Here is a 22,112-nt window from a genome sequence, read left to right on the forward strand (position 1 = left end):
CTGATCAAATGACAATGATAAAATTAGTCTTAAAGAAGTGACAAGGTATTCAGGAGCAAATTTCTCTTCAACTAACAAAAAGACTGAAGACTTGAAATGGAAAAAAATGGTTGAAGAAAAGACATGTTTATCTCTTTAGAACCTATCTTCCAGTGCCTTCACATATACAGTATATAAATCTGGGTGTAGAATCAATAGGAATTCATCCTAGATAATAGTTCCTTTATTTAAGTACTTCTTATATTTCAATCTCATCTTTAAGACTGGCAAAATTATTTGTGACAAGTATTTAATGTTGAGATTATGGGGTACGTTTCTTTTACAGTATTTTTAAAATACATTCTCATCTGTTTGAATGCAGATACATCATCACAGACGAGACAGTGCATACAATTTACAAGAGAGATTTGTAGTAAAATTTAGAGATGCACAACAATGAACGTCTCAATATAATACTAACTTGGAACCCAGGTGCAAGTTTTTCAAACTGTACATGTATTTTTAAAAAGATATAGCCTTTTAAAATTTTTATATATTGAAGCATTTTCATTAAGATCAAACACTTATTAAAACCAGTAAAATTATAGCAGCAATATGGGAGAATATCTAAGCCACCTGAACATTAATAATTAAAATAAAACCAAATATGAAATATTACATTACTCAGATGTTTGTGTTAAATAAAAAGGATAGGTAACACAGCAATTACTTATGCCAAACCATCAAAGAATCTGGATTTGTTCACTGTATGATTGATACTGTTGTATAGTTCAAAGTTACCATTTTAAAAGAAGTGTCAAATGCTGACTTCCACCAACATTGTTCTGGAGTGTTTCCTGGAGAACTCAAATCTTATAGTCCAAGCCCAACTATGATCCTTTTTGCAACTTTGCTCTAGGAACTAAGGATGCTTTTAAATATGTATTCCTTAAAACTAGGCTTATTTTATTTACACTATTCAAAGTTTACTTTTCCTTCCAACAACAAAATGTGCAGGAGGATTTACTACATGCTATACAATGTAAAAATAGACTTTAAAAAGCCAGAACAATGTGAGTAAAACTGTACACTGTTTGTTCCCTGCTCCAGTTCATTGCACTATTAAGTTAAAATGGATGAGTTGTCATGCCCAGAAGACTTACTGTAGGATCAGAAAATCCACGCACACACAAAGGAGGTAAATGCATACTGATTTAGGTATAGTGCCAAATGAAAAAATACTATGAGTTATATCCATGGAAAGCTTCTCATCACAGGAAGGAGCATGGCTAATTCTGAAAGACAGCCCTCTTCATGTAGGACACAGAACTGCAAAAGAACCACAAATACATCTTGATAAATATCAGTGCAGTTAGTCTGTGTAAAAATGTATTGTATATACTAAAATACTTAAAAATTTACTTCTATCCTATGAGTAACATGGTAAAATCTAGAAATCAGTTGAAACCGACAAGATATCCTCTTCTCAAAAGATAACTAAGTGACACAACCCACTATCTTTAACTAATACTATCCAGAAATGAGTTAACTAAAGGTCATGTCTTAAACAGTGCTTTTTGAGGTGTTCTATTAGAAAACAGAACATTAAATAGAAGGCGACTCATGCAGTTATATTTTAAAAATAGGCACTGACAATTTGAGATTCTAACTCTGCTTTCTAATTCTGGTGCGTGCAGTTGAATCACACAGTGGGAAGATAAGACATGTCCTTCACATGTTTCTCATTCCTGTTTCACAAACCTCAGAGCAATCCAGCTTTCAAACCAATGCTAGCACAACACAAAAGCAAATAAAGAAGTAAGGTGTAACAATTAAACAAAAACTTCAAAGGCAACAAAATAAATGTTCTTTTTCTGACATATCTGCATAATTAAAAAATGGAACAAGGTGTAATTCTTGCTTTATTAAAATAAATGCTGGGTTTTTTAAGCCTTTATTGGAAGCTTGGAAGATCAGATACAAAGTAGCAAAGCATGCCTGAAGATGGAAAATGATTCTGCTTTCATGACATCTACATTCAGAAAAAAGCCTAAAAGAAAATACTAGACATATTTAATGCATTTTACTCAACAGTAATGTATAGCATATTATTTTTAGCACTGTATTTTTATGTCACAATTACTGTTTAAGGACAATTGGAAAAGAACACAAGGCTTAGCAATAAATACATCTTAGAACAGTTTACTGTAAGGATACATCTGTTTTCAATAGCATTTATTTCAGCTATAAATACATAGTTATCTATTGTTATATATAATAGTTTTGAGAATGTCACAATTATTTACGCTTACATGTGTTCTCGAATTAAGGAAAAACAAATTAACCTTGCAGGGGTACAGAGAATGATTTATTCAGTTTGTGTATTGTACTGGTAGTATGTTATATTCAAAAATTATCCCTGTACATGAAATTAAATTTTCGAATTTTGTGAAAACTGAAAGTAAAACCTAATAATCTTGAAATAATGTCCCTAGATGTGATACCAGACAACCTATCCCTGATATATTGATTCTGTGTATATCTACAGGCTAACATTTCATATATATAATTGATTTGTTCCGTAAGTAGCTAAATTAAGGAATCCTTGCTTCCAGCAGATTTCCTCAGATACTTCTTCTTACCATCGTTACAATAAAACTTGGTAATTCCCCTTCCCACAACACCTTCCTCAGCTTCTACTTTAAATTTGCTATGAACTCCATCCCAGCAGGTCCTCCCCATATTGTTCCTCTGTCCTCATGCCTCCAAACTGGTAGAAGGTATTCTAAGTGCATTCACCTGTACATGAATCCATAAAAGCGATCTGGCCAACTGGATGTTGGTTTTTCAAAGCAAATAGCCTTTAGCTCAATAGAAATAGTGGTTTCAGTCCTTCTCCTACCTAGATGCAGTTGCCTACAGTATTTGTGAAATGCAGTTATACCCACAACCCTTCTTTCTGTCTTGTGGGGTTGAAATTGGCAATTATTATTTGTGAGGCTGAAGAGACAGACAACATAACCACACAGAGGCACTTTCTTCAGAAAGCAATCTAAACTTGCATACTTCAAGGATTACAGATGCTACTGCTTGTTGCATTATTGTACTTGGCAAATAAATCACAATGCAAAAAGTCATTACATTATACATGCAAGAAGAGAGACTGAAAGCTTCTGTTAAAAAAAATTCAATGGGTATAGTCAATAAAAACATGCTTTCATCTAAGGATATGGTATCTATTCTTGTTGAGACACCTAAAAACAATGCAACTACAAGATATGACAAAAATATCTCCATCTGTGCTCCCTGCTTTACAGCTGAACTTGTGCACAAGAAACTGCTGCCTACTTGCTTGTGTAGGTTTTTCAATGGAAACACAATGTTTTCAAAGCACATTATATTTGTTAAACTATCCAAAAAGATCAGTAGAAAGATGAACACAAACAGCACTTAAATACAGTGAGTTTACTAAGCTGCTACCCTCAGTCTGAAAGTGTGCCAAGATCAAGAATTTCAGTGTTGGCTTGATATTTCTTTTCCTGTCAGCAAGTGCATTCCCCCACCCTCTTCCAAATCTCAGTTTCTACTTCATGACCCCTACTGAAAAACTATAATAAAAATATTAATATGTTAAAATAGATTCAGAAAAATGTAAGCAAAATTGCAAATGCTTATAAATTTCACGTTACCATCTATTTTCATTCTAAACCTACAAAATATAATAGGAATCATACGCTGGTGGGGAAGAACTACAATTTACTTGCAAAGTAAATCACTAAGTCCCTTACTAACTTTAGGACAGAAATGTTCACTGAAAAGTAAAAAGAAACAGAACCCCATGAAAGGAAAAAAATCCCTTTGAAAATAATTTAGGTTGCATCAAGAGTAACATGAACAAGAGAAGGCAAGTTACTGCATTGCACAAGACTACACAGAATACGTACATAGTCTGGCTTTGGGATACTTACCTCTGAGGAGGTACTCCCTATGGAATAGATCCAGGGGAGAGCTAACTCATCACTGGAAAGACGGACTTAAGCATGAGGACAAAATGATGATATTTTTAACATTTTGGGGGACACAGGGAATGGCCAAAACTGGGAAAAGAGGATGCTTTAAAAAAACAATCACCAGAAGTAATTTCAAAACTAATAATCCTATTCAGAAATGCTTATGGAGAGGATTGTGGGTTGTTTTTTTTTTTTCCTAACATGAAATGCACTGAGTTGCATTGGCCTTTTTCACTTCTCTATTATACTGGATTTGCATATCCCATGTTCTGAGGATTTTCACTTCCAGCATTTCAGAAGCATCAGCTGGTTATGAAAAAAAAGTGCAGGAACGATCTATGGTAACACAGAAGGTCAACAGCAGATCTGGTGGCAGAACTCTCCTTCAAGTTCCAGTCCCATGCTCCAGCTCTTGCCCAAACAGCATTGCCAAAACAAACTCACTCAATCATTATTAAATGAAGATATCAACTATTAGACAACACACACAGAGGGAGTCTGTATGCGTCTTCCTACATGATCCAGATTTAGTCTTTCACAAATTTCAGAATTATTTTGGCATTTAGTTCAAGATATTCAAGATGGTGACATTTCTACAAAACACTATGAAATTCAGAGAAAATATAAACTTATTTCACTGTCTTTGTATCGGAACACCAGTGAATTTGGCAAGATTTCTTGTTAAATCAACACTTATTGCTCAATCTTATGGTTCCATTAACCTTTCCAGGTTCACAGCATTATTCTTTTATTTGTCCCGTTATGTTATGCCAACAATACAATGGCAATTGTTAGAATCACTTTTTTCCTGATATTTTTCCTTCAGCTCTTGCTTCTAAACAATCTAAGTAACTTTTCAACAGTAACCAACAATATCTGGACAAGTTTATTACTAATTCTGTGGACAGCCATAACACTCACATAAGATGGTATGTTCTAATTTTTTAAAATACCATAGAATAAAAAGACAGTGCTGCTTTAAAAAAAAAAAAATCATTTAAGGACTGCTAAGAGTTTTTTTCTTTGCTCTGTAAAATAGAATATAGAGCTAGAAAGAAGGTTTCACCTAGTGCTGACAAATGCCACACTAATCAGATTTTCCATAAAGCTACACATACCCTATTGTCACATATAATTTACTGCCTGTTTTTGTGTTGTAAGATTGGAAAATGATCCTCAAAGAAACAAGAAGTTAACAGATTTTAACAGAACAAAGTATCCTTGGTGATATAATTCACATATTTAAAAATTTCATTTCTTGATTAAAGCTTAATGAAAGGAAATGGAATCCATTCAGTGTAAGACAATAGCTAGATCACAGAGTAAAAAAAATGTAAAATGAATACAATTATCACTGTAACATAAGGATGATTATTACTGGGTCCAGAACTTGTTATCCTCCTGCTTCTTTTAGAAAAGAAATTCAAACCCCTAAATCCTCATAATAATTTCACCTTGCCAAGACCTTTTTAGTCTTTCCAGTGAAGAGAGCAGACTCTTCAAAAGGTAGGTCACTCCTTTTGAAATTCAAGGAGTAGGCTGGAATCCAGGTACAAAAGCTGAGCTGAAAGTTGCTTTAAGTGATTGTATAGAATCATCTAATCTCCCTTTAACAAGCTTTAAAAATAATTTCCAGACAATAGACAGGTGGCTAGGAGTATTTTGTACCATGTATGAAGTCTCACTGAGGCCTCCGGCCAAAAGTTTTAGTGGCAGAAAACCAGAAATAGATTTCAACTTCAGAAACAATCAGAAGACTTTGCCTGTTCCACAGGATAAATCTACACTACAATGTAACACTGTCAGCTGAGCTGTAAGTACTTAAAGTAATCTAAACACAGCGATATGAAGCTTAGATAAGGCTACATTGAAAGGAAGAGTAATATTCTGTGCTCACTAGCTTCTATGACTTCTTGCCATTGTGCCAACAGACCCACAGAAGATCAAGAAAGGCTTAGTTCTGTTCAATAATAAAATGGTAGCTGAGGGAAAAAAAAAAAATCACCTTTTCCTTTCAGTATGAGTGATATGAGTGATTACTCTTCATACTCCCATAATTTGTGTTCTACAGTTCAGAGACAACAGTGCTTGTGTATGACGACCTGTTTGATCCAACAGAGTTAATGTGAGTATGATGATTTTGTAATTGTTGCATCTAGCTAGTAGAACATCCCTGGTGATTTTAAAGTCATGAGCATGCAGAGGCAGAGGTAGGAAGGAACCTCAGCATCAAGCTTCCTAGATCAGCCTGTCATATGTTCAGCTAATCTACTTTTATAAGCCTCCTCTGCAGAAGTTTTCTCCATTTCCTTAGGTGGCCAGTTTCTTCTCAGCATCCTAGTAATCTGAAAGCTTTTCTGGATAGCTAAGTCTAAAAATAAGAGCAGACACTGTAAAGAACACTATTCATTTCAATCAGTTTCTACCAGATGTATTATGATGAAGAGTAAATAGCTTTAATTATTGGCAACAGTTCATCCTCTTGGGTCAAAGATTCTGCTTAACAAAAAAAGTCTAGTGCCATCACCATTAAGAAAACCTTGATCTTGAGCCTAAATGGCTCTCAGCTCATAATCAAATTCATCTGTCTAATTTAAGAAGGATTTTCAGAAAGGGTAAGTAAACAATGGCAAAATCAAAGGAATCAACTGAAAGGATCACTGCATTCTTATTGTATGTGGTAGTTCTGCAATGCTACACAAAACTTAGAAATGAGCCTTTTCCAATAGGAAGTCTATCAGAGATTCTAGAATACTACACAGCTCTCTATTCAGATTTTCTGAAGCAACAGCACACTAAATTTCATCCACAAATTTAACCTGAAAGTACTTTCGAATCTCTGCAAAATGAGAGTGATTAGAAGTCTGTGTAAGAAATACAAAACCCTTTAAAAATCACATGGACGGACTTAAGTCAAATGACTGTATTTGAAAAAATAGTGAGACTTGGAAAGCATGATACCAAAAGAAGAGAAAAACTTGGCAGCGTATGAACATGAAACAGAACAAAATATATATTTGGGTGGCAAATAAAAAGGCATCCATCATCCTTTTGTATACCCATTTGTTCAGATCTTGGGAGTTTGATGCATAAGCTAAACTTTAACCACTAAGATGACGGTACCATTTATATGCCAAGAATGAAGTAAGAACATAAGCATTAGTAAGATCTAGGCAAAAAATGAAGTCAGAAGAAAAACATTTGAAAGTAATTTAACAACACGGAAACTACCTGAAACAACTCCTTAAAGCTAAAGCAAGCAGTGATTTTCAGCATCTGACTTTCTAGTAATAAAAACAATGTATAAGACTGGAAAATAAATGACTCGTACACAAACCTTTTAAATAAAATGTGAAGAAGGTATAACAAGTAAATGTAAAGTAAATAATTTTTACTATTGATCAGAAGGTTAACACTTAAAATGAAGCTATAAGCACTTCATCTAGCAAATGCATTATTACCATAGGCAGTTTGAATTCTGATTCTGAAAAACCTGTACAACACAAGTTTTTAACTATACCCATTTAACTTTGTAAGCCATGCTGCTCTGCTCCGGTCGATGTCCTTCACCTATTTGAATATACACCACAAACTTTGCTGTATTATACTATTACAAACAAAATAAACATGTTTTATTTATGAACTATATGCTCAGAAACCTTGGATGAAATAGAATCGCATATAAATGAGAGTTGTGTTTGATAGAAGGGCAATATAATTCATGAATGCTGTAGGACTACTCTTTTCAAACACACATTGTAGTACATTAAGTTAATTTAGAATACAAAAAGCCCTCTTAAGACACATACTCACCCTTTAAAATATAGTCAGTTAACAAGCTTGGCACTTTCTCGCTATCCTCTTTCATGGCATGCAGGACTAAAGTATGAAAAAAAAATTCAGATATTTAGTCATAAATTAAAGACAACATTCTCAAAAGAAATACCGTGGAGCTGTTTCAATTACTCATAGGGATATAACTACCAGATTAGGAAGAAAACTCTTAAATGGCACATGAGAAGATAAAACAAGACACATCATATCTCCACCCTTCACTTGTGTAATTCTCACTGAACTCCACAATAGATGGATGCAAGAGACCCATTTTACTTGGTTAATTATGACAGTAAAATGTCATCAGTCATAACAAAAAAAGTACCTATTCCCTATAAAATAATCTCTCAAAAATAAAGTCACCATATCCAAAACTAAAATGTGCTAACAGCTACTGGAGGGTTGGGAATCTTAGGCCAAAAAAGTATGCTCCATTACTTAATTTATTTCCCTGATCTTCAACTTGAATCATGGAATAATGACACTTTTCTGGAGAAAACCTGCTGTGAATGATCTGATGAAAATGTTGGTGGTTTTCTTCCCCTGAAATGGTGAACATTAGCAGCTGTAGCTTAGAAAATCTTAAATACATGACTGAATTTGGCATTAACTTTGAATAATGCCAAAATGCCATTTTTTTTACTTGTATCAAGTAAAAATTGTCCATCCTTGCATATTTCTGAAGAAGGAAAAACATTTAGACTAGCTAAACTTGACACATGTAAGCTTGTCTCTTACTCCATAAACAAAACCATCAACAATCTTTTATGAAGTGCTCTGGAAATGACTTAAAGAATCAAAAGTACAGAATTATACTGAATAGCAGCAGTATATAATAAGCTCCAAATTCCTCACATTGAGACTCTAAACTAACAGGTGTTTTATTTCAATTTTTATGTTGAAGTAAAACATTAGTGTTCATAAGTATAGAATAATACACAGCTTTGAAAGAAAAAACAACCAACGAACCCCAAACACCTGCTTTACCGTCTGCCTTAACAACAGCAGAGAGAGTGAGTCAGAAATCTGCAACTGAGTCACAGGATCAAGGTCCAACCAGCCCACAGAAGGCAATACTGTTAATACTCTTTACACTGCATTTGTACAAGACGTTTTGTTAATAAACTGTCAAACAACACAAAATGTTTTCAGGAGGCTTTAACCTCTCTCTGCTTAATATTGAATTTTTGAGAATATTTTCAAGTGAAATTTAAATATGGCAAGAGGGTAAATTTCTCTGCAGGAGTAAATATAAAATGAAATATCCATTTGTCACAGAGTAAGTATGAATTACCAGCTAAGGGTGCCTACTGAAGAAAAATAAAGGGAATTTAATTCCTGCTTAAACATTTCATTTACTTGAGAATTTGTAAAATACTTCTTTTCTCTTTCCAGGAAACAACCAATGAGTCTTTTACCACCCCTCAGCCACCTGAGGAATCACAGACCCGTGCTGCTGGAAAGCACCTTAAGACGTAGTTAGATCCAAAACCCTGCACTGAGATCTGATCAAATACATTGACGCACTGTACCATCTATTTTTAAACTGTAAACCTATAAACCTCAAATGAAGGAAATGCCATTGACTCCCAGAGATGCTCTGCTGTATTTCACCACCTTAATAATTTTTTTTTTAAAAATACCACCTTATTTTTCATGCAAATTAGAATAAAAAAATAAACAAATCAGCGGACTTTGAACTTATAAATAATTTTGAGGATCTGGCCTAAAAAGATGTGAAGAAGGGGGAATTCAAAGCACTGTCAGAACTCTGGTTTATACTTCCTAATTATTAAAATTTATTAACAAAAAAAACCCCCAACCCAGAGAGAAGCAGGCTGTTTTAAGGGCAATCAAGTGCAATCATTATACAACTACTCTTAAGTGTCCCAACATCCATTCCAATTTTTGGAAGTCATTACAATAACCTCAGTAAAGCACAGCCAGTTGAAACAAACAGGGGTATATCAGGTACTGTAAGACAGTATTGCAAAATTCCATGACATGCAGTATTTTCCATAAGGCCCACCTGTCAAAATAAAGTGAGAACATTTACTTCCTGATACATGCAAGCTTGTTTCTAGCCTTCAGGGTTCCAGAAAACAGCTAGAAAATAAACATGCCGTGAAGGCTCAGAAAACAAGTAAAAACTGGCCAAAATGCATGGTTAAAAATCATGCAATCTTACATACATAGCATAGGGTAAGGGGGAAGAGATAACTGTATGGATTCATTGGTTTTGAGCAACCACAGCTGGAAATACAAAGAGGAAAGGATCAGCGGGGGAATTTCATATGCTCACTTTTGGTTAATGTTTGAAGATCTTCAACAGATGGGGGTCCATTTTTCTTCTCATAAGGAATCACAGTTGTTAAGTACTGTCAAATGAAAAACAGTGTTACTTGACAGTCCTTCCAAGCAATTTATGTTGCTTGCATTTTATTTTGCAAAAGTTATAGGAATTGAAATTGCTAGCCACCAATAAAAGCTTTTCAAAAGACCATATTTCACAAGAGATTAAGATTCTACCTTTCCTATCCCAAAGCTTTTATCACAGAAGCCAACTTTTTTTTTTTTTTCCAAATTCTGTGACCACCTTAGAAGTCAGGCAGCTAAACACTAAAAAAAAAAAAAAAAAGAAAAAAAGTATTTAAAAAATTGGAGCCATTTACAGTAAAAAGTTTGTTAGGTTTCTTCCTCAGAGCCTATGCAAACCAATTGTAAAATCTTTTCTCTTCTCCCTCCAGAACAACCAGAAGTCCTTCATGTATTTAAAGTACTTCTAACAATCCAATAAAAGCAGGAAGAACATCCTTCCCACCACCTCCCCCCAAACAACACTATGAATGCAGATGAACAATTTGCAAACTTGATCTTAAAAAAAAAGAAAAAAAAAGTATAAATATCATGCGAGTGTCACCAGTTGTGTCAAAAATCGGAAAGTAATTCTTTCTTACCACGAAGTACAGTAAAAAAAATAAATCTTTCCAGGTGAATATTGATGTTGCCTTCAAATAACTTGGGAAACCGATAACAGCTTTTTAAAGGATTCCAGAGCACAACTGATAGAGGCTGTGGGGGTGCCTTAAGTAAGGCATTCAGTTTTGTAGAAGTGTGCTAAGAAGTATTTGGGAAAATAAAAAAAAAATTATAAAATCTTCAAACTCCACATATACTGTGTTTGAACAGCCTCAAAACAGCTGTAGGATCTTCTCAATGACTGGTTAACTCTTACTGAGAATGTGAAACATTCCAAGGATTTTGACAGGTGAAAGAGCATTGCCCAGTCCCAGCTCCAAAGGTGATCTACAGCCCTCTGTGCAAAGAAAATTAGGCTGCCCACAGTTAGGTGAAAATGAAAACAGACAACTTTCACCTTCTGATGCTATATACTTCCAACCAAAAGGATCAAACCAAGCCTAATTAAACATAAGGACCCCACCATTTGGATTTTTAATTAAACTCTGTTTTACTAGTCGAGTGTGCGAACAGATTGTTTCAAACCAACTCCATGTTTGTTCTATTTACTCTTTACTGAAATCTTTCATTCTTGTCAGCTAAAAAAAAAAAAAAAAAGCTAAAATGTTCTTAAATCTTTCAGGATTTTCATACCTGCAGTGCAACCAAGATTTATTTTCTAATTCTTGAAGCAACCCTGTTGCTCTTTTATTAAATGAATTAGGCACCATCTTATTGTGCAGCCTGTATGAATGCATCTTCTTAAAGAGGTCAGGATTTCAAAAGTACTGAAATCACTGGGATTTTCCCCAACGAAAAAGCTTCCTGAAATCTCACTCAATTCGATTTTTAAGAATTTAACAGGAACTTTATTCTGAGTTAACAGCTACAAGGCGGTAAGCAAAGCAACCCTCTATCTCTCATTCAACTTGAGAAATATGTGGTTCTGCATGTAACAATCAGAAAACATGGTATATACAAGCTCTCCTCCTCTCCTAGTAGCCGCATTTTGAGCAAGAGTCAAGTGTAACTCAGACTCTGGTGAAGAGGTTCATTTTGCAGAAGGAGATTTGGTGTTACCAAATGCAGCTGTAACTACTGCCATGTTTAGAGCAGGATCATGCACCTCATGCTTAATCGTATCCTCTGCCTATAAGACACACAGACTCAGTTCTGTGTCACTTATGGGAACCTATTGTACAGGATGTACTGACACCTCACCAAGACCTTATGCAAACACAGGGTGCTTGTCTCCCTCCCTTTCCCTTTTGCATTTTCTCACATCCCCTTAGCACAGCAGAGGAAAGTATGCAACACTTTTTAGGAAACAGTCAATTTTCAATTTCTTTTCTAGCAGATGTAATCAACAGATATTGTCAGAGAACTGCACTCTTACTAAAATTACTGGAATCAACAGCTAGATATAAGGCTGTTAAATCCGCAAATGTCAGAGATGAAAGTAGATCTACTAACTCAGAAATCAGATTTCAGGCTGTCATTTCCAGCCTTCAGAACTAAGTGGCATTCTACCCTTTACCTAGACAATAAATTACTAGGACATGTGTCACTGGACAAAACACCAATATTCCCTGTTTTCCTTCTGCTGTAAACCCCACCTTCCAATTTGCCTCTCTAATAGAAACAATTAAAAAAAAAAAAATTAATTCTTAGTTTCCAGAAATCACCTTGTTTTTCTCATTTAACACTTTGCTGCCATAACAACGTCTCTATAACTGCACTATAAAAACTCATTCCCTGAATTGCTGTGTGAAGGATAACATAATATGAAAAGAAGAAAAAATTACTAAAGTGTAGCTTACTGGCATGACCAAGTGTTAAGTCTACTGTGACCTCTAAATTTTCGAAGCAGATTTGACAATATCATAAGCAGCAATTCCCACTGCAATTTGTAATCACCCATAAAAAGTGTTCGATATGCCTAAAAATCAAAATGAAGATGACTATTTTGAATTTTCTTCTGGAAATATAATCACCGAAAGAGCTACCAGCATTTCAATGGCTTTTATGCAGTCGGTGTTTTTTTCCAGCTGCATTATCAGATGGGAACAGGGAATTCCCACTGGAAGTTTCTCTTTAAATGTTGTAAAATTTCACATCATTTTTACTCATGTCTCACAGAAACAAAAGAACTAAAATTTTAAAAAGGAAAGTACCCACTATCAGAGTAATACTATCCAGAAAATAGCAAAAGTAGTAAACACCATTAAAATTAAAAACCGAAAGAGTTCTGAAATAACTGTACAAACTTGTCATAAACTTGTATGTTGTGACTTTATGTGTATGAACTTCTACCTTCTAAGGTATACAAAAAAATGTCTGCCCTTGCATTTTTTTTTGAGCACAACTCCAGATTGTTAACTAACTCTTCCCTGCTAGCAGAAAACACGTTCAGGTGAGTTTATGACAATACACCCTGAAAAAAACACTCAAATGAATATTCTGAGAGCACCACTAAGCAACTGAACATCTGATACTTCTTTTACTTTGCAACTTGCTGCAATAAGATGACACCAATATTTTAAAAGCAGGGCCAGGGTTTGGTAATGTGACAAAAAAACAAACAAATGAAAAAACCCCAAACAAAACCCAAATGCCATAGAAAAACAGATTTCTAGGACTAAATCAGAAAAGACATGGTATCTTTCCTACCTTTCTCCCCTATTTTTTATTTTAAGTTCTTGTTATTTCTATGATTGGCTTTAGGATACAGGAAGGGACAAAACCCCATAAACCTGCTAACAAGATAAACCGGGGGAAAAGTATGATCAACATGAAGAATAACATTAGTAAACTAACTCAAAAAAACAACTGGAAAAGTTATCCAATCAGTGTTGTTATTAATACATGATTATGCTAACTATGTCTAGAAAGTTAGGAGGCAGTCAAATAAGAAAAAGTGCATTAAATAGAGACATGCATATAAGCAGTCTTTTAACCAAAAGTAAGAGAGGCTGGCATAGCTAACCACGTTCACTTTATGAAAACACATGAAATTTAAAACAGCTAAAGATACAGGTAAACAGCTGTAATATATTATTAAATGTTAAAGATAGCAAAGAAAAAAAAACCAGCTATTACTTTTACCAGTATTGAGATAATGTAGAGTCACAGAAACTCTGTTAGGTAAGCTCTATGCACGTACTCAAGATCCCCCCAGCTGGGGACAAATAGCAGATCTATGGATTCATGAACTCTCATACATATACCTTGCTTGAGAAAGAGGGTAAGTCCATGATTTCTAACCTCATGATTCAGAAACGTCTGGAGAGGAGTTGTTTCACCTCCTGAACTCCTCTGCAGGATACTCCACTCATCTTCCAGACAAAAGCCTAATCAGCCACAACTTCTGAACTACCAGGCAGTTTATTGCCTCAATGCACTTCTCACCAGGAGAAAAAAATAAAACAGTAGTAAAAAAAAAAAAAAAAAAAAAAATTAAACACACTCCTCTGACACAACTGCATAAACTATAACGGGTGGGTATGCGTTAAATAACACAAAATACCAATATTTTGTAATGGGTGCCAAAAGCCTGAACAATAGCATAAGCATTAACACTACCAAAATACTGAATGTATTCAATAAAATACATACTACAGCTCTGAAACAAACAATTAAGTATTACTTTGAAATAAAGCATAAGAATCTTGCTACTTATGTATATGTAACATCTACAGTGATACCTATGGAATGTGGGTCTCTGTGCTGTGTATTTCAACATTTGAATAGTCGATGAAAAGACACAAACTTGCCTATGGCTTATGGTTTTTTTTATCAGTAATCTGCATTGCACGGATTTGGCTGCTTTTAACATCATGCAGTTTTCAAAGGCAAAAAGACATACAGTAGAGTCCACGCATTTTCTAGATGCTACTGTGGTTTTAGATGTATCGGCTCTAAACATTTGAAGAAAAAAGAAAACCTTTTTTCAGTTGGAGATATTACCCACGTCCTTAATGCTGAAGGCTGAAATGCTATGTCTAACCTGATACATATTCTTTGACTGGATATTAGATTTTTACAGACATGCAATGTATTTGAAGCATGCATTATGCCAAACCAGACTTTTAGTCTGGAGTAAGAAATAAGGATTATTATTTCAGTGCATCAGGATATCAAGTCCCGACTGTCTCGAGCTGCTGAGGAGAGAAAGAGACTGTAGGCTGACCAGAGTCCTGAGGCAGGGAAAGAGTACAGTTTACAACATTTTTGTCCTATTTTTTCCTGTCGCAGCATTTATCTTCAGCTACTGTCAGTTTTCAAGATCTTGGCTCCTACCGAAAGTGCAAAGAATGAGGAAAAGAGAGAAGATAGCCCAGCACCTGTTTCTCTCCACCTGAGTTTCCAAACGTGTGGCGGAAGCCATTCTGTATGACATTTGAGATCCCTTCCATGCTGAAGCGCTAAAAGTAGTGAAAACATAGCAGAAAGAAAAAAAGGGACAGAGAAAAGTTCAGAAGACGACTATTAATCAGCATTTATTAAGACTATAAAAGACGAATGACAAAGACAAGCTCTAAGATGTATTTCAGCACATTTCTATTTTTTTGTTCACCTACTTAATTTTTATAATTAAAAAGCAAACCTTGTAAAGGCAGTTCAGCAGTATATCTACATCAAAACTTAAACAAAATCTTCACACTGCAGACACAATAATTGAGACTTGCCTTTTAAGTCTGCTTCAATTTCAAATGTAATAGTATTTTTTAAAGTTTATTTCACAGTACAATCTCCTTTAAAATTTGAGTTTAAGCAATATACTCTGAGACACTGCTGATACCAATTTTTCAGATTTTAAAGTACCTACTAGAAACACTGTTGAGAGGTAGTCATTTTCAGCTCTACTCTTTCAAACATTTAATGCTTTCATGCTTCCTTTTCCATTACTGAAGCAACAATTAGCATTCCCCATATTTTTGTAATATGATAAAATATACACAATTAGTTAATAATGTGCCCATATCAATTTTGAGCTCCATAACAAGGAATCATGGAATCCAAGTAAAGAAAAATTAATATATAATCCAACCACAGTTTTTTTTTCTTGAACTCTGTAATCCTTTTTGCTTGCTGGAGAAGACAAGTGAAAAAAAACCCAAAAACAAACCCCAAACAATTCCGATGTTTAGCATGAGATATAAAAATCAGCAACTGACAAGAATATAAAAAGAAGAAACTGTCAGGCTGCTGACACAGGGCAGTATGATGCACACGCCTCAGCATGCTTATCTGAATGTATTTATTTATGGGAGGGGGAATAAAATGTGCTGGAATACAGTATTCACTTGCTTCTAAAGCACAATGAGGTCAGTAAATAGACATAGATGTTGCCAAAGCCATCTTAACTCTTTTAAGATATCCTACTTAAAGGAACTGGTATCTTCAAGCCCTAACTATTTTTAATTACTCCCCAGTTTGCCCTTGTGAGAGAGGTAAAGAAGTTTTAGAAGTCTTTCTTAAAGTGATTTACCCAAAGGCTGTATTAAGGACAAAGAATTAAAAACCTCTGTTTATTAAAATACAATTATAGTATCTACAGGAGAATTGATTTTTCTTAAGAGTATAAAAATTTAACCCTATTTGCAAGCTTTGTATTTAAATGAGACTTCATTATAATTTTAGTTAATAAAATTACTGATTTTTACATTATTTATTAACAGAAACTCACTCTTCACAAAGTTACCTGAACATACTATCTGTATGCATATTCTCAGCACTTCCTAAAAAAAACAAAATTAAAAAAAAGCTCATTGAAGGAAGGAAGCTTGCACCTCTTTCTGGGAGAGGGCTCTCAAATCTGTACTTGGTCATAGTGAAAGCTATTTTCAAAGGAACCACACGTATGTTGCCTACTGTCTTACTTGGGAGCTAGTTTGTTTAATTCCTCTCAGAAAGCAATCTGACACATCTATATCTTGAAGCAACCAAATACGAAAATGTCTTATACTGGGACCATGCACAGTTATACTTGAAAGCATCATTCAAATCTCTAAACTTGAAACTAACCAGAACAGCTTATGGATCACTCAACTTGAGTTTCAAACCCAAATAATTATTTTTCTTTATAGTTAGAATACCACTTTCTGTTTCTCCATGACTGAGAACCAAAAAGGAGTACATTTGAACTTTTCACTGTGCTCTTGCAAAGGGATGACAATTTTGTATTGTTTTCCAGACATACACTTTCTTAAGAATGCCATTAAAACTTAGCTGTATACACAAACGCTTTTCATTAGACGGACAAGATCAGAATTCCATTTGGGTTATATCACAGGTATCTTATTCTTGTTAGTTTAGAAATAGATCTGAAGAATTAATGTTTCATTACAAATGTTTATTCCTTATGTTTGAAAAACAAAACACAAAACCTTCTGATGTCAAACGGAAGCATTCTTTCTGGGACTTAGCCAAGACCTACAAAACATTAACCACATTTTCTGCATTCTATGAGAGACACTAAGAAATTCTAACATTAATATCCCACTTAAGTAATTTAAAATTATACTAGACAGATAAGAAAGAAAAAATTGCACTGACAAGATAATAACCTAATTTCTTTCATTCTCTGCCTCCTATTATTCAAACTCTGTTGAGAAAGAAATTTCTCCTTTTGTTGCTATGTTCTGTAAAGAATAAACCAAATCATCTCCTCCCTGTACACCTACACTACACTTTGGCCTCACCCCTGTCTCTCATTGGACGTAGTAACTCTGCCCCAGGTTTCAACAGATCCATGGTAAGACTTTTACTTTTTTCCTACCTAAAAAGCAACATGATCGATAAATATCTGTACAATGACACCAACAATAACACCGAATTTCCTCCAAGACTAACAGTAGTACACACATACTAAAATTCATACAGTGAAACCAAACAGATAAATGAGTTTGCCTACTGACAACAGAACGCACAGCAGGACATCCAAAGACAGTTTTTTGCAAGAAAGGTATGTTGATTCCAGCCTAATTTGCAAACAATAAAAAAAAAAAAAAAATCTTTTGAGCATGAGAAGAGTAAAATGTTGTATGACCTTGTGAAAAACATAATCTCAATAGGAAGTGCCTAAGCCTTGTCTGCAAATGAAGGCATGGAAGCAGGTGTACCAGGTATCTTGACAGAATCTAGGACTACTACTTCCCATAGGGAAAAAAAAAATATTTTGAATGTATAAATAGTTACAAAAATTTTCTTACTGTTCCAGGCATATGACCTCTTTCTTGTTTACCATTCTGAGGACTACCGTTTTTCAGCTTCTTTTTCTTCTTTGCTGTTTCTTTGTGTTCTCTCTGTTTGTTTTGTACTTCGATGAGGACAGAAATGAAGCTGTTTTTCACTTCCTTCTCAAACTCCAACTCATCTCGTAGAGCCAGCTGCTGTACCAGTTCCTCAGAATAATCCTTAATAGCAGTCTCAATTTCTTCTAGCAGTTCATTTAACTCAGCAACAGACAATCTTTTTACTCCTATAAATAGTTGATATAAAAAGTAATCTGTCAAGATTTTAAGCATGAGAATACTTGTGGGAATTACAAGAAAAAAGTACCCTGAAATTTTTCAAAACAAAAAAATTCAATTCTAAAACTACACAGAACAAAACAATATTCCTAAAGGAATAAACAGGGACAACTAGATTAGCAACAAGAAGATGGTTGAACTTTCTTCTTATTTCCGAGAAATCTGGAATAATCTGCAAATATGAAGAGCATGTCATAGTTATGGAAGCTGAAGTAAGCGCTAAACTTCTAATACTGACATCTCTGTTAACTATTACTTTGCATCTATGCTCATTGTTCAGAGTAAAAGGTTTCCATATTTTCTGACACAATGATGAACACCGGCATCTCTGGAATCCTTGGATATTTCACCTACAGTAATACAGGAACTATACTCTTCTTGGGGATATTGCTAAGGTATGGATGCATATTAATAAAAGCTTGTGCCAAGCTTTTATGATAATACTTTCAGATGCATTTAGTAGAAACACCAACAAAGTCCTCCAAATTCTCTTTGTCTGGGAACTGTAGTCAAAAGCATGGCCTTCTATTACCTGAAACAAGGACCTAGATCAAAATCAGCTGACAGGCTTGTTTCAATCAAAAATAAGCATAAATAGTTTTGAGAAAGCATGAGACTGAATTGGTGAAAGCTAAATCAGAAGCCTGTAAAATGTCAGTTTGGAAACAAAAAACCCTCCATGTTTGCATTTTGAACATACTGTTGGGTCATGTATTACAGAGAGTGAAATTATGACCAAGAAGAATGTTCTGAGGCTTGCTTGGGTTAAAAGTGAGCACGTTCTTTGAGGACTGCTTTCCATTCCCAATTAAGTCTGACACACCTAGGAACCTAGTAAGTCCCAGCAGTCGTTATGTCACAGAACATAATTTTCATTGGCATTTCAGAGACGGCTAGTCCTGGTTATACTGAAGGGTACAATATGTTTAAAGACACTGCCTACATGTTCATAATTATTTGGTTATGTTGAATTAGTCTAGTACATGTCACATCTAAAAAAACTGTTGTAAGGGAAAGTGCCTACGGACAAGTGTTGAAAAATACAAATAAGGCCACCAACTACAAAAAAGTATAGCCCTTAGAAGCATCAAAGGCAATAGGTGAAATGTGATTTTTCTCTCTTAAACTACAGCAGGGAAAACCCATTGGAGAAAGCTCCTTGTCACTTACTAAAGAAAAAGCAGTAAAACCTGTTAAGGCAATTCTCCAGCAAGGAGCCACAGTTTTTCAGAGTAGCTTAGGCGTTAAACTCTGTTCAAACACTGTAACAGTACTATATGCGTAAGGATCTAATTTTCAAGTAGTTTGAACCATCCATCGCCTATATTGTTTAAACTATTCTCAGTATGTAGCATGCAGGTTATGGCCTCTACTTGCAACACAGATCTTGGCTGTGCTCACAGGCATTGCATGTTACCACAGTAGGTCTTACCACAGCAGTTAACTTTTTGCAAAGTCAGCTCTGGTTGTCAGCAATAGCAAATAGCAACATCAACTCAAACAGAAGCAGGGGGAAGAAACGTAAATTCAGCGACAAGCTTATCTGGTGCTCTGTGGCTGTAAGTTGCAGAATAGGCCTTACAGTCTGTGAAACCGAGTATACTCTGTGGTAAAAAATAATATAACTAAGTTCCATATGCATTCAGTACAAAGGACAGTCTAAAAAACATAGGTTGCACCACTGTTTTGTTCTTATGAAACATGACTAGAGAGAGTACCAGTGAGTCCCAACACTTAAGAACCAGCTTAACAGCCTAAGAAGCAATTGTTCCAAAAACATAGGTAAATATTACCCAACTGCAATCCTGACTTTTTTATGATAGATCAGTTATTATCAAAGCCTACAAGAGGGCTACATAGGAGCTACTCAGCTGACAGAGGCGAGTGAAGACAGAGTAATTCAAATGCAGAAGGCTACCTGGATTAAATCTTACATATGTAGGCTAAAGGACTCACCTGTGTAACCGGAGCTGTAACTGGTTTTATTTTTGGACTGTCTTAATACATGTCTTTTCCTATCCAAGAATAAAGTAAATACAAGCTTTGATTTCCTGCACTCAATCCTAAGTATTAAACAACTCTGACTTGCCTTATAATAGCCAGACAGTTTCTAGGAAAACCCTTCAACAATTTCAGAGAGATGCAGACTAATTCTGAAGCAGCTTCACACACAAAAAAAACAGGTAGCAAGAGCTTTTCATAAAACAGTGACCTAAAGGACATAAAAGCAGATTCTGAGAAACTGGTGAAGCAAAGTTAAATTATCTGCCAAACTAACTAAAGGCATTGTTTGGTCAAGGCTGACCTTTAAACTATAAAGATGCAATAGACAAGATGAACTCCTAAGGCAAAGCAAAATAAATATGATATGAAATGCCAAGCAAGCTTGATTAGCTCCAAACCTAAGGACATATGGAACTGTCAGAAAAGCAGGAAGCCTTGCTGAGCAGTATACACTTTGCTTTCACATTCCTGAAATTTATGTCTTGAGACAGCTAAGAGTCCAACCATGGAAATGGGATCTCCTCCATAAATCTGAAATGTAGCAGAAACTGTAAGTCATGTCACAAAAGGTCGGCCAGTTTTCTGAATCTTCTACAGAATTTATATTGCTGACCCAGACTAAAGGAAAGAAAGCACTGAACTTTGTAAGAGGGACCAAAGTAGAAGGGTCATCTAGCAAATATTCTTTGTGTTTCCATCACCTTCTAGAATTGATTTTGACAAACACACAGATGAAACAAATTTCTATCATCAAACTGATTAATCACAGGTTTCTTCTACATACAATTCAACCTACTACAATTAAACTAGACATGTAATTTCTCCTTTCCTGTTGTATAGGGAAAAACAGATGATTTCATATGAGTAGAAGATGATAAAAAGTCTTGGGTTTTTTTTTTAAACTTTTAACCTTTTTGAAGAGGAATGGAAGGGGAGGAGAGAAAAATATGCAAGGTCCTTATGGGGCAAAAAAAGCAATGATTGCCTTATTTTTATGTTACTGTATATCAAGATATGTTGCAGTGACTGAAACAGAACCAAAGAAACACCATTTTCTTTATTTACTGCATAGCTTTCAAGAGCTTTAGCTAGTCTTCTTAAACAGAGTGTACTGGCCTCAAGAAAAGTGTCTCACTTTAAAATACAGAAATTAATAAAGTTTAACAAAAATGATCAACTTAACACTTTACCTATGAAGGGAGCTCATTCTAGTGAATCAAGCTTCAACATATTTGCTTTAAATTGAAATTCTGTAAAGTTTTATTTTTATTCTAAGTTAAGAAAGCTGACAAAGATAAGTCTTCTATGTTCTAAATCTAGTTTATTCTTTCAGGGCATTTTGAAAATATTTTTGAATGCAGGTATTTCATAAGAAGGACTTGCTAGAAATCAAACACATGGCAAACTTACTCTTTAAACTACTTTCAATAAGCATAAGAGCGAAATACTAAATAAATATCACTTACTCTCTTCGTAGCTGTTGTTCGTACTGGATCTCTTGAGTGTCTGAATTTCCTGGGAAAGTATGGAGAGCCGATCTGACTGGCTGGGTGTTTCATCATCTTCTGGATCAGGTGATTCCTGCATCATTTCCTCTATTTCTTCAATCACCTTCAAAAAATTAAAACCCTTATGAAAACCCTCCTGCACAAAGAGAAACAGCCTGAAATTTGAAGCAAAGCTGTTAAGAGCTTAAGGGTTTTTTTACTTTCGATTAGCAAAGATACTGCTGTATGAAACTAACACCAAGACTGGATAGAAGAGAATCAACAAAATCATATTGACATTTCCT

General features: G+C 34.9%; 1 protein-coding gene across 2 annotated transcripts in view; it reads right to left on the reverse strand.

Annotated features, from left to right (window-relative positions):
• Nucleotides 1-227: 227 nt before the first annotated feature.
• FEZ2 (fasciculation and elongation protein zeta 2 (zygin II)) overlaps nt 228-22,112 on the reverse strand; it is a 28,337-nt gene continuing 6,452 nt past the window's right edge. The window contains exons 4-9 of one of the 2 annotated variants that reach the window (XM_010581238.1): nt 21,787-21,931; nt 17,996-18,264; nt 15,125-15,205; nt 10,126-10,201; nt 7,803-7,868; nt 228-1,308 (exon numbers count right to left, since the gene is read on the reverse strand). In XM_010581238.1, the coding sequence (XP_010579540.1) occupies nt 1,292-1,308; nt 7,803-7,868; nt 10,126-10,201; nt 15,125-15,205; nt 17,996-18,264; nt 21,787-21,931 (654 nt within the window). In that variant the 3' untranslated portion in view covers nt 228-1,291. The remainder of the gene's footprint in view (nt 1,309-7,802; nt 7,869-10,125; nt 10,202-15,124; nt 15,206-17,995; nt 18,265-21,786; nt 21,932-22,112) is intronic. The other variant, XM_010581239.1, reaches the window with a different exon arrangement.

This window comes from Haliaeetus leucocephalus, unplaced genomic scaffold (assembly GCF_000737465.1).
Source record: "Haliaeetus leucocephalus isolate CR32 unplaced genomic scaffold, Haliaeetus_leucocephalus-4.0 Scaffold752, whole genome shotgun sequence".
NCBI lineage: Eukaryota > Metazoa > Chordata > Aves > Accipitriformes > Accipitridae > Haliaeetus > Haliaeetus leucocephalus.